Below are 16,080 nucleotides of genomic sequence, written 5' to 3' on the forward strand. Positions count from 1 at the left end.
TTTAACTTTTCAGAGAGCAACTATTTTATCCAGAAGGATATGGGATTGCTAAAAATACTATGTGATTCCTATTATTTTGCATTTCTATTTATTTTTTACCATTCTTTAAAAAAAAATTGTTTGAAATAAAGAGGCAATATGACCTATTTTTACTATTCCTTATTTGAAAACAATTTATTTTAGGAAGAGATAATATTGGATATTGATTCTGTCTAGTCAAAGAAGATGTTTTTCTAAAGTTTTATATACTTTAACAAGTTTTCACTAAATAAATTCAGCTGAGTATAACTTTATACTCCAAAAACCTAAAAGCAAAAGTAAAAATGAGAAAATGTAGTTTTATCATCTCCCATGCTCCCTTCTGAACAAACCCCTGAACAAATTGGATAGTTATATCTCCAGGAGTCTGAAAATGAATATTTTTCATTCTCATCATTTCTAAGAACATATTCAGTAGTGTTCTTGCTCAGTTGCTATTTCTTTTATATATGTACAAAAGTTATCATGTAAATTTCTTTTTTGTCCCTTTCTTTTCCTTCCTTACCCATTAGGTATAAGTAGCAATATCTATCATTTAGATTCCAATTTATTTCAATTTAAATTCAGTTCAAATTTAACAAACATTTACAAGTACTTACTACAATAATTAAAATAACTTCTATCTGTCTAACACTCATAAGTTTTATAGGAGCTTTCCTCAACAACCTTATGAAATAATATAATTATTATTAACTCCATTTTATAGAAAACTGAAGCTTATAGTAGTTGTTTCTTGTGAGTAATCATGTAATTAGTGAATATGTGAGCAGTTAGGTGGCATTGCAGGGATCACTGGGCCTGGAATTCATTTTTAGCCTCAGACAGTTGTGTGAACGTAGGGAAGTCACTTAACCCAGGCTGCCTCAGTTCCTTATCTATAAAATGAGGCAGAGAAAAAAATAGTTGATTACTCCAATATCTTTGCCAAGAAAACCCCAAATAGAATCACAAAGAACTGAAAAATGACTAACAAGTGAATAAGTATATGAGCCAAAGTTGAACCCAGGTGTTCCAACTCTCAATCCAACTCTTCTCTAGTACACCATATTGCTTTTCATGCAATGTGATGAACGCTGCAGAAATGTAAAACAAGTACATTACATGGTCCCTGTCTTAATAGAACTAAAAATTTTTTTGAGAAAAAAACACAGGTTATAGAATAACATAAGATAAAATTAAGCAACAAGCATTTATTAAACACCATGCATTAGGGCAATGCATTAGGAACGATTGAATTTTTTTTTTTTTTTTGCAATAAAAGAGAAGATAGCAAAGACATATATAAGCATATCCAAAATAAATATAAAAAATAAATACAAATAAGTTCAGGATAAGTACAAAGCATTTTGGAGAGGAGGAAACTAGCAGCTGAAGAGACCAGGAAAGACTTTTTTTTTTTGTTTTGTAACTTGTTTTTGGAGTGTTTTAACTTGAAGGAAAAAAAGGATTCTAAGGCAGAGGGGGGGAGATGTCTCCCAGGCACATGGGACAGGCAGTGCAAAGGCACAGAGAAAGGAAGAATATTATGTCTGAGGAATGGAGAGAATACCAGTTTGGCTGGTACCACAGAGTGTGAGAGAATGAACCTGAAAAAGAGAGTTTGGAGTCGGGTTATAAAGAGCTTTAAATGATAAATTTAGGAGCTTATATTTTCTCCTGAATACAACAGAAAACCACTAAAGTTAATTAAGTACAGAAGTAACGTGGTCAGTTTGGCAGTACTGTGTAAAATGGACCAGGATGGTGAGACAAGAGGCAGAGAGAGACCAAAGAGAAAGCAAAAAGTAATGAGGTAGTAACTGTATACATTAAAAAAATGGACCGGATGTAATGAAGGTAGAAACAGCAAGATTTAGCAACTGATTGGGTTGAGAGAGAAGGAGGAGTCGAGGATAGTATTAAGATTATAGACTTTGGAGACTGGAAGAATTATGGTACCTCTGGAAGAAATAGACAAGAATGGAAGAGGGGGAAATTTGGGGGAGGGGAGTTAAGTTTTGGATATGTTGAATATGAGACATCCCTAGCATGCAGAAATTTGACAATAAAATCTGTGGGAAGAAGAGAGACCAAGGGACAAGGTGAGCCTTAAGATAGATTAAAAGATGGATAGAATTTAGAGAACTTTGGAGGTGAGGAAGGGGATTTCAGGAAAGGAGAAATACATGAATGTTTAAAACCCTTAGAAGAGAATTTATATTAGATAGCAATAGAAGACAGGGTTGGATAGGTGCTAGATTAGAGAAAGTCTTGAAATCTAAAATAATAATACTTTGTACTTTTAAATTTTGAGAAATACTACACATATTTTATTTCAGCTTCACAAAAACACAGTCAATACTTTGTGTATATTATTGGGTTTTTGATGTTCTTCTTTGTTTGTTTTTCAACTAGACCTCTGATTTTACTGGCATATGGAATTTCCTGAGAGAATACTCTATCAAGACAACAGAGTTGTACCTATTTTACAAATTAAAGGCTTAGGGAGTTAACCTAAGGCAATGAGCCAGTGTGTGTCAGAAGTAGGATTTGAATCCTGATATTCTAGACACCACATTGCCTCTTAACCATGGATATTATTTCCCCCATTTTATAGATGGGGAAATAGCTTCATTGATATTGTCATAGTACAGCTAATAAGTGTCAAGAGCAGTATTTGAAACCAAGTTTTTCTCACTCAAACCCATTCCATACTCAATGGGGAGTTTAGATCTGGTCTGATGGGCAAAGGGAAGCCGTTATAGTAAACAAACAGGAGTAAAATAAAAAAAAAAGAATATTCAAGTGAGATTTCAAAAGTTGAATGTATAAGCTACTTAAGTTACAGCACTGACTAAAAGTCTGATTTTAATTATGTTCTTTTCCATTGTGCAGGCTGGGAAAGGGTTTCTACATTCACTAAAGGCCACTCCAAAAGCTGTGGCAGATGTAGTCCCAGTGGATCTAGTCATTAACCTCACTCTGGCTGTAGGGTGGCACACTGCAGTTCACAGGTATGGATTTCTGATAATACTGGTGACAAGGAAGATTAATGTATTGGGTGCATTTTAAAACAAAGGAAATTTCAAGTCTGAGAAAAGGTATTTATTAAGTCTATCTTTTTTAAAGAATCAGAATGGGGAGAGACCCAAGAAAAGGAGACCCACCAGTAGACTTTTACAATAATCCAAATGTGAGGTGATGAAAGCCTACATTAAAGTGGTGTCAGAGTCAGAGGACAGAAGGGGAAATATTTTAAAAATATAAAACAGGTGAAACTGATTAGCAGTAGCTTGGATATAGGGATTGTGGAAGATGGCAAGGAATCCAGATGACTCCTAGACTATAAGCTTGAGGGACTGGAAGGAAGGTGTTGCCACTATAGCCATATGGAATATAGAGGGAGCAGACTGGAATTTAGAGGGAGAGATAGTAAGTTCTGTTTTAGACATCCTGAAAGATGTCTAAAAAAGAAATCCAGCAAAGGAAAAAGAGAAGGAACAGTCAGATAGGAGAGGGGAAAAACCAGGAAGAGTGATTTACCAAAAATAGTAAGAAGACTATTTTTGGTAAAGAAGTAAAGTAAAGAAGAGAGCATCAAAAAGATCAACTGCCAAAGACTGGAGAGAAGGAGGATTGAAAAAAAACTTTATTTAATTTAGCAACTCAAAGATTATTAGTAACTTGAGAGAAAGCAATTTCAGTGGAATGATGTAAGAAACAGAATTGTAAAAAAGAGAGTAAGAGGAAAGAAACTGGAAGCACCTATTATAGAAGCCTTTTCAAGTTTAGTTACAAAGAGCAGAAGAGATAGTTAGGGTGATACTGGGATGATAGAATCAAGTGAGTTGTTTTTGTTTTGTTGTTTTGTTTTTCAGGATAAAGGAGATATGTAAATGTTTGTACTCAGTAGAAAACGAGCCAGTAGAGAAGGGGAGATTGAAAATAAGTCAAAGAGTAGATATAAGAGTGAGGGCAATCTTTTGGAGGAGAGAGGATGGTATGGGATCACTTGAACAAAGTCTTAGCCTCATTAATGAGTAAGGCCACTTCATCATGTGAGACAAAGGTGAAGAAAAAGAAAATGGCATAAAATATCTGAGTGATAGGATATGAGAAAAATAGGTAAAGGGAGTTCATGGCAAATAACATTATTTTTTTTTTCTTTTGGTAATTTTATAGTAGTAAGTAAAATGTCATTTACCATATGAAAAGTCAAATGTTTAGAAGTTTTCTAATTCAGCATGCTTAATTACATTCAGGAAAAATACTGCCTAATATGCAAATATGTCCTCCAAGGGTTACCTGTAGCCAGAGTTTGCATCTCTATGGTATATCTTGCATTATCATAAACCTAACATGAATAAATATTGCCCATTTGTTTGACCTACAAACACCACGTCCTCTCCTACCTCAGCTTCATTTTGCTAAATCATTTAGCAAAATAAATCCCAAAGTAGGAGAAAATGAGAATGATTCTAGCTTGTATATGAAACCTTAAGACACTGAAAATCATTGTCTACCATTAAACAATCATTTTCCTCTAAACACAATTTTATTTTCTCTTTTACAATGCTGTACTTATCTAATTTCCCTTTTTTTTTCAGACCAAAATCCATTTTAATCTATCACTGCACAAGTGGAAGTCTCAATCCTTGTTTGTGGACAGACCTAGGTAAGTTTTCTAGAATAGCAAGTAGGTATGTGAATTGCTTAGGACAAGCAGTAATTCCATTTCTGTCAAAGTAGTGATGTCTGTACTTCTATTGACACTAGACTAAATTAAAACTCTTGACTAACCAGATGAGCTGGTTTTCCCTGTTTTCTCAATTACTTGAGTGAGATATTTTGCATTAAATGCACATGTTTCATTACTCTTTTTTGAGGGGAAACTTTGAGGTCATTTAAGAATTGATATTAATTCCAAAAAAATGTACAAAAAGTGTAGATTTAAAGAGCACAATTTAATGACAGGTAAGGAGTTGGTATTGCAAGATCAGAGCTCAGGAGTGACCATGGCTGGAGATATATACATATATATATATATATATATATATATATATATATATATATACACATACATAGATATCCATATATATATATTACATATTATATGAAATTATCTACATAGACATACTAATTAGACTCTTGGGAGCTTATGAAGTCAACAAGAGAGGAGAAAAGAGACTCAAGGGCAGAATCTTTAGGGTACAACAAATAAAGGACATGGTAAGAATAATGATCCATAAAAGGAAACTGAAGATCAGTCAGACAGTCAGACAAGACTCATGTTCCGATGAGAACAGAGAGTATTGTCATAAAAACTCCCAAAAGAAAGAATATTCAAGAAGAGAGGGAGATGAATAGTATCAAATGCTGTGGACGTCAAAAAGGATAAAAATTTAGAAAAAAAAAGTTTAAAAAAAAAGTATGCTTCAATCAGTTTTTTTTCTCTGATTATGTCTAGCATTTTTCATCACATATACATCAGAGTTGTTTTGGATCATTATTTTGCTAAGAATGACTCACTTGTTCACAGATGATTATCTTACAATATTGCCGTTACTTTGTATGTAATACATTTCACTTTGCATTAGCTCATGGAAAACTTTCCAGAGTTTTTTGAGAATATCCTACTCATCATTTCTATCTGGTAATCAAGAGAACAACACTTTTGAACATTTATTTTTAAAACAATTTTTTTCTTCCTCTCCACCACACCTCCATTGGAAAGGCAAAGTATTTTCATATTAATCATATTGTGAAAAATTATATATATATGTGACAAAAAACCATCAAGAAAAATAAAGTAAAAAAAAAGTAAGCTTCAATCTGTATTCAGACACTATCAGTTCTTTCTCTAGGTATGTCTAGCATTTTTCATCATAACTCAATCATTCACAGCTAATCGTCTTACAATATTGCTGTTACTTTTGTACATAATACATTTCATTTTGCATCAGCTCATGGAAGACTTTCCAGGTTCTTTCTTTTTGAACTGCATTTATTTATTTAAAACTTAAATGCAAAATAAGAAAAAACAAAGAGAAAATGAAAGAAGAATTGTCATGTGTGCATAAGGTAGGTGAACAAGGTGAACATAAGGTAGGATTCAAAAATATGCAACAGTAAATTTCCATTTCAAGAAAGTATATATAATAATAGGAGATATTGGCATTTATAGCTGTCCATCTTTTCCTTTCTTGTAGGTTTCTTTTGTTCTCTGCTGTGCACTTTTTACTTTATTCTTTTACCTTCTTCTTCCCTCCATTTTCCTCAAGTTAACTTTCTACAGCTAAACATGTGTATATTTAGGTATACATATGTCTGTATGTATACATATACATCTGTATATACATGCCTACATACATATGTATATATATATATATATATATATATATATATATACACATACACATATACACAAACACATATATTTAAACAATATTAATGTGGCTGATATAAACATATAGATTTCTTTCTTGACTGAATCTTTTTTAAGTTTTACTTTGTTTGAGGTCAATGATTATTACCCTCTTTTTTTCCCTAATAAATTCTACTCCTAATCATTGTTATTGTGTTTGTGTACATCTCTTATTTCCTATCCCTACTAATTCTTTACTTTACTTCTACTCAATAACCTGTTAATTTGCCTTGCTATTACTTAATCTCCCAATCGACCTTTTCCTCCAGCACTGCATCCCCAACATAAATCCCTCTCTTATCTTCTCTCTCAGCTCTTACCCTCCCCCTTTATCCCATTTCTATTAATTTACACACCCTTCTATATCCTATTCTCTCCCTTCTTATTTCTTTATATAGATTTAGAAGGGTACTCTATTTATATAGTTTCTTCTTTAACCTATTCCTGATGTAAGATTTCAGAACTATCAACCCTCTTCCCCCATTTAATTCTTCTGTATAGTTCTTGTTCTCACACCTCATTCATATAACATAATAACTGTGGTTGTGTTTTTTTTAGAATCATACCATTCTCAGAGCTACCCTAATCTTTCTTTTGGACTACCCAGTTACTAACAGCAATCTTAGAAATATGGTTATACTTCCATGTATAAAACAAAAACCGTTTGTCTTTATTGAGTTCCTCTTTCTTATATGTTAAATTTTCTATTGAATTCAGATTTGTTTGAGATAAAATCCTGAAAATCAGACAGTTCATTGAATGTCCATTGTTTTTCATTCAATATTATACTTGATTTTGCTGGATATAATTTTTTTGGCCACAACCCTATTTCTTTTGATTGTTAATATATAGTATTCTAGGATCTATGGTCTTTTATTGTAGCTGCTAATAGATCTTGTGCAATTCAAATTGCAGCTCCAGCATATTTGAATTGTTCTTGTTGCTATTGCTACTGCTGTTTACAAAACCTTCTCTTTGATTTGTGAGTTTCCTTGTAGGTTTCCCTTGTAGGATCTCTTTGAAGTGTATGTTTTCCTTGTAGGTTTTCTTTGAGGTGCTAGTCAGTGGATTTTTCTATTTCTATTTTTCTCTCTTATTCTATCACTTCAGGACAATTTTTAAAAATTATTTCTTCTATTATTGTGTCAAAATTCTTTTTCTGTTCAGCTTTCAGGCAGACCAATTATTCTTATGTTTTCTTGATCTGATCTTGTGATCTGTTCTGTTGTTTTCCTTATGAGATGACTTATGTTCTCTTCTATTTTATTCATTCTTTATGTTTTGTTTTTTTTTCCCTTGGGCTCTTCTAACTTCTAATTCTTGCCCAATTCTAATTTTCCAAGCATCATTTTATTCTTTAAGACTCTGGATCTCCTTTCCTAGTTGGTTGACTTTCTTTTCATAATCTTGTTGCTTTTCTTGGATTATTCTTGTTTTTCCTCAATCTCTTAAATTTGATTTTTAAAGTTTTTTTTTATTTCTTTTATAAATTATTTTTGAGCAGGTAACCATTAAATATTACTCTTTGTGGTAGAAGAGGCCTTTTTATTTAAGTATCCTTGCCTGAAAATGAACTCCAGTCTTCCCTATTCCCATGGTAAATTTCTATGTTTGGGCTCTTTCTCCTTTGCCGGATCAATTTTTTTAAAAATAATGACTTTTTAGTATAATCACCTCTAGTCCTTTGGTAAGAGGTGTGGTGTCTCTGACTTCAGTTCTCTTCTCTGGTTGGGAAATCAAAAACAAGAACTCCTGTGAGTGCTAGCAGTCAGCAACCCTCCTGCTTCTGCACTCACCAAGCCTGTGCCAGTTCTCCTGTGGTTCAGGCTGAGGCTACCTCTGAACCTAATTAGCCACAGGGCTCCCTGTTTGCTGTTTCAGTGGAACTAATCTGGAAATATTTCCTTTTCATTTTGGTCAAAGCTTTGTCCTAGAGCCTCCAATTGTCCCAGAAGGACCCCTGTTCTACCCAAAACCTAATTTATTTTTCATTGGTCCACTTTGGCAATTTCATTTTGTCTGTGGAGGAAATCTAGAGAGTTTGGAATTTTCTGATCTACTCTGCCATCATCCCAGAATCCTTTTCCTTGCTCATTATCTCTTATAAAGTACAATAGTATTCTATCATAATCACATACCAGAATTTGTTCAATCATTCTGCAGTTGATGAACATCCCCTCAATTTACAATTCTTTACCACCAGAAGAGGGCTGCTTTATTAAATATATTTTTAAATTATATTTTTGTCCACATCCATGTCCAAGTCAAATTTTCTATTCAGTTCTGATCTTTTCATTAAGAATGTTTGAAACTCTCTTCTATTTCATTGAATATTCATTTTCCCCTGAAGTATTGCTGGATAAGTGATTCTTGATTGTAATCCTACAAGAGCTCTTTTGTCATCCAGAATATCCAAGAATATTCAGAATCAAATACAGAATATTCCAAGCCTTCCAATACTTTAAGGTAGAAGCGGCTAAACTTTGTGTGATTCTGACTGTGGCTCCAGGATACTTGAATTGCTTTTTTTCTAGCTGCTTGCAATATTTGCTCCTAGACCTGGGAGCTCTGGAATTTGGCTATAATATCCCTGAGAGTTTTCATTTTGGGATTTCTTTCACACAGTGATTGGTGAATTTGTTTAATCTCTAGAACCTTTTGGTTCTAGAATATCAGAACAGTTTTCCTTGATAAGTTCTTGAAAGATGATGTGTATTCTCTTTTTCTTAACACATGGCTTTCAGGTAATCCAGTAATTTTTGAATTATCTTTCTTGGATCTATTTTCCAAGTCAGTTATTTTTCTAAAGAGCTATTTCACATTGTCTTCCATTCTTTTCCCATTCTTTTTTTTTTTTAATTGTTTCTTGATTTCTCATCAAGTCATTAGATTCTATTTGCTCAGTTCTAATTTGTAAAGGACTATTTTTTCAGTGAGTTTTTGTATCTTTTTCCATTTGGTCAATTCTACTTTTTAAGGCATTAACTTTAATTGTCTTTTTTAAAAAAATACTTTTACCATTTGGTTTAACTCTTTTTTAAGGTGCTTTCTTCAGTATTTTTTGTGTCTCCATTACCAAGTTGTTGATTCATTTTTAATTTTTTTTTTTTTTTGCATCACTCTCATTTCTCTTCCCAATTTTTTACTTCCCTTCCTTGATTTTAAAAATCCTTTTTGAGCTCTTCCATGGCCTGGGATCAATTCACATTTTTCTTGGAGTCTTTGAATGTAAGAGTTTGGTTCTGTTGCATTCTTCTGAGTACATGTTTTGATTTTTCCTTGTGACCATAGTAACTTTCTGTGGTCAGAATATTTTTTTATTGTTTCCTTGTTTTTCCAGTCTATTTCTTGACTTTGTATATGTGCGCATACAATCAGGATTAAGTGACTTGCACACAGCTAGTGTCAAGTCTCAGATCCTCCAGACTTCAGGACCAGTGCTTTATCCATGAATTTTTTGACTTTTAACTCTTTGTTAAAGTAAGACTCTGTTTCCAAGATGGAGGGTGCTGTGTTGCAAGACTTAGGAGTTTTCTGTCGCTGTTTTCAGAGATACTTCTAGGGACCTCTAAGTTTTCTGTTTTTCCAAGGTGGTATAATCTAACTTGTACTCTGGTCTGTGAGTGACTACAAACACTCTTTTCTGAACCGGAATTGTGATGAGAATTCACACTCCATTGCATCTGTAAGTTCTGGTGTACAGGGCTTCTCTGCTCTGGGTCAGTCATCCAGGACTGTGACCTGGATCTGAGTATGGGAAAAGCAACAAAATCCTGCTTCAGTGATAGCAAGGAGATCCTTATAATATCCTTCTGACTATTTGATTGAATCTCCTACCATCTGTGGACTGGGAGCTCTGGAAGCAACTGCTCCTGATAATTCAGTGACTGCCAAAAGCTATATCTGGTTTGCTGAGGCTATGCTGGCACAGCCTGCACTGGACCCTGCTCCACTCTCACCTGGGTGCTACAGAGCTTTCCTTCTGAACTTCTAAGTTGTCTTTGGCTGGAAAGTTATTTCATGCCATCCTTTTGTGGATTCTGCTGCTCTAGGAATTGTCTTCTGGCATTATTTAAAAGTGTTTGGAGGGATTTGGGGGAGAGAACAGGCAAATTGATGCCTTTTCTCTACCATCCTGGCTACACCACCAATTCTAAATATTTTTTGGCAAAGATATGGAAGAAGTTTGCCATTTTCTTCTCCAGTGTGTCCCTATTTTATATATGAGGAAATGAGGCAAATAGTAACTTGCCAGATTTGTCTGAGGTTACATTTGAACTCAGATCTTCCTGATACCAGGTCCAGTATTTTATCTATTGTATCACCTAGCTTCCCCTATTTATCTATTCACTAGAACTGTGAGTAAATGAGGAAACAATAAAAAGTGGCCTCAAGGGCTTAGATGCAGCCAATAGTCTTAACTAAATAAACCAAATAAATTTTAAAATGGATGGATAGATGGCTGAATGAATGAATGAGAGAGAAAGCACATAGCAAATAGTCCCTTTTCTAAGTAAAGGATGGAGTGAGGTCCTTTTCTGAGAAGGTAGAGAAAAGGATAGTGTGGGAAGTTTGAAGAGAAAATATTTGGAACATTTCCTTTGGGGAATAAGATAGAAAATGAATTAGAGGGACAGGTAGGTGGTACAGTGAATAGAGCACCAGCCCTGAAGTCAAGAGGACCTGAGTTCAAATTTGACCTCAGACACTTCACACTTCCTAGCTATGTGACCCTGGGCAAGTCGCAGTTGCCTCAGCAAAAAAGAAAAAGAAAAAGAAAAGAAAAAGAAAAAAAGAAAAGAAAATGAATTTGAGAGAAGTAATGTGGCCACGAAGGCCCAATTGAGAATCTACCTATCCTACTATCTCAATGTAAAAAGTTTGATTCGTTGACTCACTTCCCTTCATATGTTTTTGATTGATTTGTGAGGAATCCCCAAGGAATTCTTAGTTTGTTTTGGACTTTCTGTGATTCCTTAACATTTAAAACATTCCAGTTTAATAAAATGGCAGAAAAGTAGATTTATGCTTTGATGTCAACACTTTTTATCCATAATTTATAAATTCATACATGCAGTATATGTACTGCATATGTACATACCATCTAACATATTGCATATACTTTGTATTCTCCTGTAGAATATACACTTGTAATACTGAAATCCAAAATACTCCTAGAAAGTTTATTTAATCATTTTTAATTTTTTTTATGTGCTGAACAAAAATACACACCAAATCAACATTTCCATATATACAATAAAACGCAAAAAGATTGCATATGAAACCACAAATCTCTATTTATACTACTTGCTTTTTAAAAAAATGTAACACATTCTCAAATTACTTTTGAAACAAATGGCTTTTGTTCCTTTCATGCTTTTTTAAATGATAGAATAGCTCTTTTTTGACATTGCTATAGCTATACTTTCTCTTTTTCCCTCCAAACTTTTCACCCATTAATAACTGAAAGACAAAATGCCCCCCCTTTCTAACAAATAAGCATAGTCGAGCAAAACAAATACCTATCGTTACCATGTCCAAAAAAGTTTTGTTTATTAACTCTATCAAGAGATAGGTAACATGCTTCAGCATAAGTCTTCTGATCATTTATGAGTGTGTGTGTGTGTGTGTGTGTGTGTTTATAAGTACATATAGTGACCAACTTTGTGAATGCGTAAGGACAGTAATACATGATCAGTATTCCTACTCACAGTATATACACATAATGAGTATGTCACTTCATCTGAAACTGCAGCCAATATTTGAAAACTGAAGCCACCTGTAACTCCACAGGCTTGAAAGAAATCTCAAATTCAATAGAAATGTCAAAAAACTAAATCTATAACTTTCAGATCAATTACATATAAATAGTACATATATATGTAAATATGTAAATATTTTATTATTTATTTATGTAAATATTATATTTTATTTATTTAATTAAATATATAAAATATTTTAGATATTTTTTAAAGTTCAGACTTTATTAACAATGTAAGATCAAATATATATGAACAACTACTGACCGATATGCTTATTTTTCTATCTACATAAAAATTTTATTCAAACAATCATCTAATTCCATTCATTCTCCAAAAAATGTTAGTATGGGGGAAAAATGAGCTTTCAAGAAATAATCTATAACAAATATCATCTTTATCATTTTACAATTGGTTTACAATTGGTTAAAAGATATAGAGGATATACAATTCCTTTGTATTTATGACATTTATAAAAAAGCATTTTTGATCAAGTCTATTTGAGTATTGATTTTGTGTTCAACCTTCTTTTTCCTAATTCAGATAACAGGTTCATGAGATTCTTTCTTTGCCTCTATGCTTGTATGCTTTTCTTTTCCCCAAAAAATTCAATAGTATTTTATTTTTCCAATTACATATAAAAATAGTTTTTAACATTCATTTTTGTAAGATTTTAAGTTTCAAATTTTTCTCCCCTCATTTCTGCCTCTTAGAATCTTTAAAGTCTCAGTCAAAATCCCTTATACAAGATTATCTTATTTTATTCTGTATATCTTATATCCTATATATATTATATATATATATATATATATATGTTTGTATGATGTTCCCTCCATTAACTGGTGAGTTCCTTGATAATAGAGATTGTTTTTGCCTTTCTTTGTATCCCTATCACTTAGCATAGTGCCTGGCACATTGTAAGCACTCAATAAATGCTTAGTGACTAACTTAACATTAACCTAAGATTCTGTCATTGAGGCTCTAAATAAAATTGAGGGAGAAAACAAAACCTATTGAATTAAATAAAGCTAGGAGTTGTTTTTTGAAGACAAAATAGACAAATCATTAGTTTATTTGATTTAAAAGAAAAGGCAACCAAATTTTTAAAAAATGAAAAAAGAGAATTCACAACCAAAGATGGATCATTTATTAAGCAATTACTATTCTGAGAATGCAGACAATTCTTGCACTTGAACTTACATTCTAATGGGGGAATATCACAAACGAAGGGAAGATGGGAAGTAGAGAGAGTTGTATCTGGAAAAGTATTCAAGTTTAGTCAAGGGGGCGACAAGGAAGTAGAAAAATTCTTTGAGTGAGTTGAATCTGGAATAAAGTGGCTGAGCATTGCTGGAGCTCCTTTTAAATGATAATCTAGGAAACAGAATCCTTCAGGAAAACAGAGCCTCAGGGGGAAAAATAAAGAGAAAACAGACAATTATTGCAAACTATTTTATCAATTATATGTCAACAAAACTGGAAATTTAAATGAAACTGATGAATGGAAAATATATTAAATACAATAAATAATAAAATAATATAAATATATTAAAATACCTAAAAATACCTAAAATAATATAAATATACATATATAATACCTAAAATACCTAAAATAATATAAATATATTAAAATATCTAATTTAACAAAATAAGGCACAGAAATTTTAGATAACATTATGAATTAGGCAATAACAGTCAAATGCATTTAGAACTGACTGAATAAACCGGACTGAAAAGTTGTCACATTAGCAGATCAATCTAACTCTAAATTCTCCTTAATTCTAGTCTCACACCTCCATTTGCCTATTAAACATCTTAAACTCAATGTTTAATAGATGTTATACTCAATAAAACCAAAACACCTTAATGTTTTTCTTTTAGAAATTTTACTCTATAACTTCCCACTTATTGTCCCAGTCACTCAGAACCCTTACTTTCTCACCCTTCCATATTTTCATATCTAATAAGTTGCCAAATTCTGTTGATTATATCTTCCTATTGTCTCTCATGTATACCTCCTTCTCTTTTCTGACACTCCATCACTTTGCTTATCACGCCTGAACTACTGCAGTGTATTCTGATTGGCCTCTCTGCCTTGTCTCTCCATTTGAGTTCACTCTACTACTCAGCTATCAAAGTGGTCTTCCTTTACTGTGTTTGGTTTTTAAATCCTTTATAAGTTAGCTCCTTCCTATCTTTGCAGCCTTCTTATACCTTATTATCTTTTTCACTTATTCTGTGACTCAGTGATATGGTTCTCTTTCTTGTACTGACTCCAGTGCATTTTCATTCTTTCCTTTTTATCCTGTCTCCTAACTTCTTTGGCTTCTTTCAAGCCTCAAAATCACAATTTCTACAAGAAAACCTTTCCCAATACCTTAATGCCTTCTGAGATCATCTCCATTTTATTTTGTACATATTCATGTACATACATGTTTGAATGTTGCTTAGCATGGATACATGGCCTATAGTGTTTAATAAACGCTTGTTAGTCTGCCTTGATTTAGGTTAGTCAAATTGGAAAGTTTCTGATAGAATATCCAGAGGTTTTATGTTTAGCCCTATACTATTTAACATTTTTTAATCAGTGAAGCAGATGACTTTGCTTATCAAATCTGCAAATGATACAATATACTTTAACGTGTTAGAAGATGATTGGAGGTGGGAATGGATGGTTGGGGAAGAAATCTAGACCCTAAATTTCATTGGTGTAGTTTATGTCCAGTGCGGAGATAACTTCAATTCATTTGGTAATCTGTTCATAACTTGGCAGTCTTTGAAAATTACCTGAAGCACAGAAAGGTTAAATGACTTAAATGAGGGAGTGACAATAAAAAAAAAAAAAAAGATGCATTCTAGGCTTCAGAAATACTCTAAGCTCATGAACAAGGATGGAAGATGTAATGTCAAGTTTGCCAAGTAATAAACCAGTTTGTGAAGGAAAACTGAGAAAGATAGATTAAAGCTAATTAATGAGTATGAGTAAAATTTTTATTATTTTAATTATTTTATCTATTTTATTATTATCACTTAAGACAACCTTCATTGATAGGCAAGTTGTTTTCATGTTTATCCTGTAGACAAGTAGGGATCACTAAAGATTTTTGAGTGGATATGTGACATGCATGGATCTACATGTTAGTAATATTATTATGGTAGCTTTATATGAATAGAAATAAGGAAAACATGGAAAGCATAAAATTAAATGGAACTTTTCTTAATATAAACAGTATCTATGTAAAACTAAAACCTAGCATTATCTGTAATAGGGATAAACTAGAGGCTTTTCTAATAGGATAAGAATAAAGCAAGGATGTCTATTATTATTATTAATATTCAATATGCAGATATGATTATATCTGCAAAGATATATGAAGATACTTAGAAAATCACAGAGTCAAAAATTAATTGAAACAATGACTTTACCAATTTCTTAGGATATTTAAAATACTCACAAATCATTACCATTTCTATATTACCAACAAAATCCAACAGAGAGAGAAAAAGTAATTGCATTTAAAATAGTTTGGAACCTGACAAGAAACATACCAGAACTTCATATAAGCATCATATAACAACTATGGATCTAAATAATTGGAGAAAAAAATTGTTCATGCATAAGCCAAGCCAATATAATAAAAATGACAAAACTACCTACATATTCACTGCCAAACTAATTGAACTAGGATTATTTTATAGAGCTAAAAAAATTGCAAAATTTATCTAGAGTAAGAAAAATTCAAAAATATCAAGGGAAATAAAAAATGGGATGGAAGGGAGCATAGCAGCACCAGATCTCAAATCATACTACAAAATTGTAATCATTGGAGGAATGTGGCACTGATTAAGAAGAACTGAGGTTGATTGATCACGTATTCA

At 32.6% G+C, this 16,080-nt stretch overlaps 1 protein-coding gene across 3 annotated transcripts in view; it reads left to right on the forward strand.

Moving 5' to 3' along the window:
- FAR2 (fatty acyl-CoA reductase 2) overlaps window positions 1-16,080 on the forward strand; it is a 174,809-nt gene that overhangs the window by 133,543 nt on the left and 25,186 nt on the right. For all 3 annotated transcript variants that reach the window (XM_031938106.1, XM_031938104.1, XM_031938105.1), the window contains exons 7-8: window positions 2,914-3,032; window positions 4,626-4,693. In XM_031938106.1, coding sequence (XP_031793966.1) covers window positions 2,914-3,032; window positions 4,626-4,693 — 187 coding nt within the window. The remainder of the gene's footprint in view (window positions 1-2,913; window positions 3,033-4,625; window positions 4,694-16,080) is intronic.

Source organism: Sarcophilus harrisii, chromosome 5 (assembly GCF_902635505.1).
Source record: "Sarcophilus harrisii chromosome 5, mSarHar1.11, whole genome shotgun sequence".
NCBI classification, from domain to species: domain Eukaryota; kingdom Metazoa; phylum Chordata; class Mammalia; order Dasyuromorphia; family Dasyuridae; genus Sarcophilus; species Sarcophilus harrisii.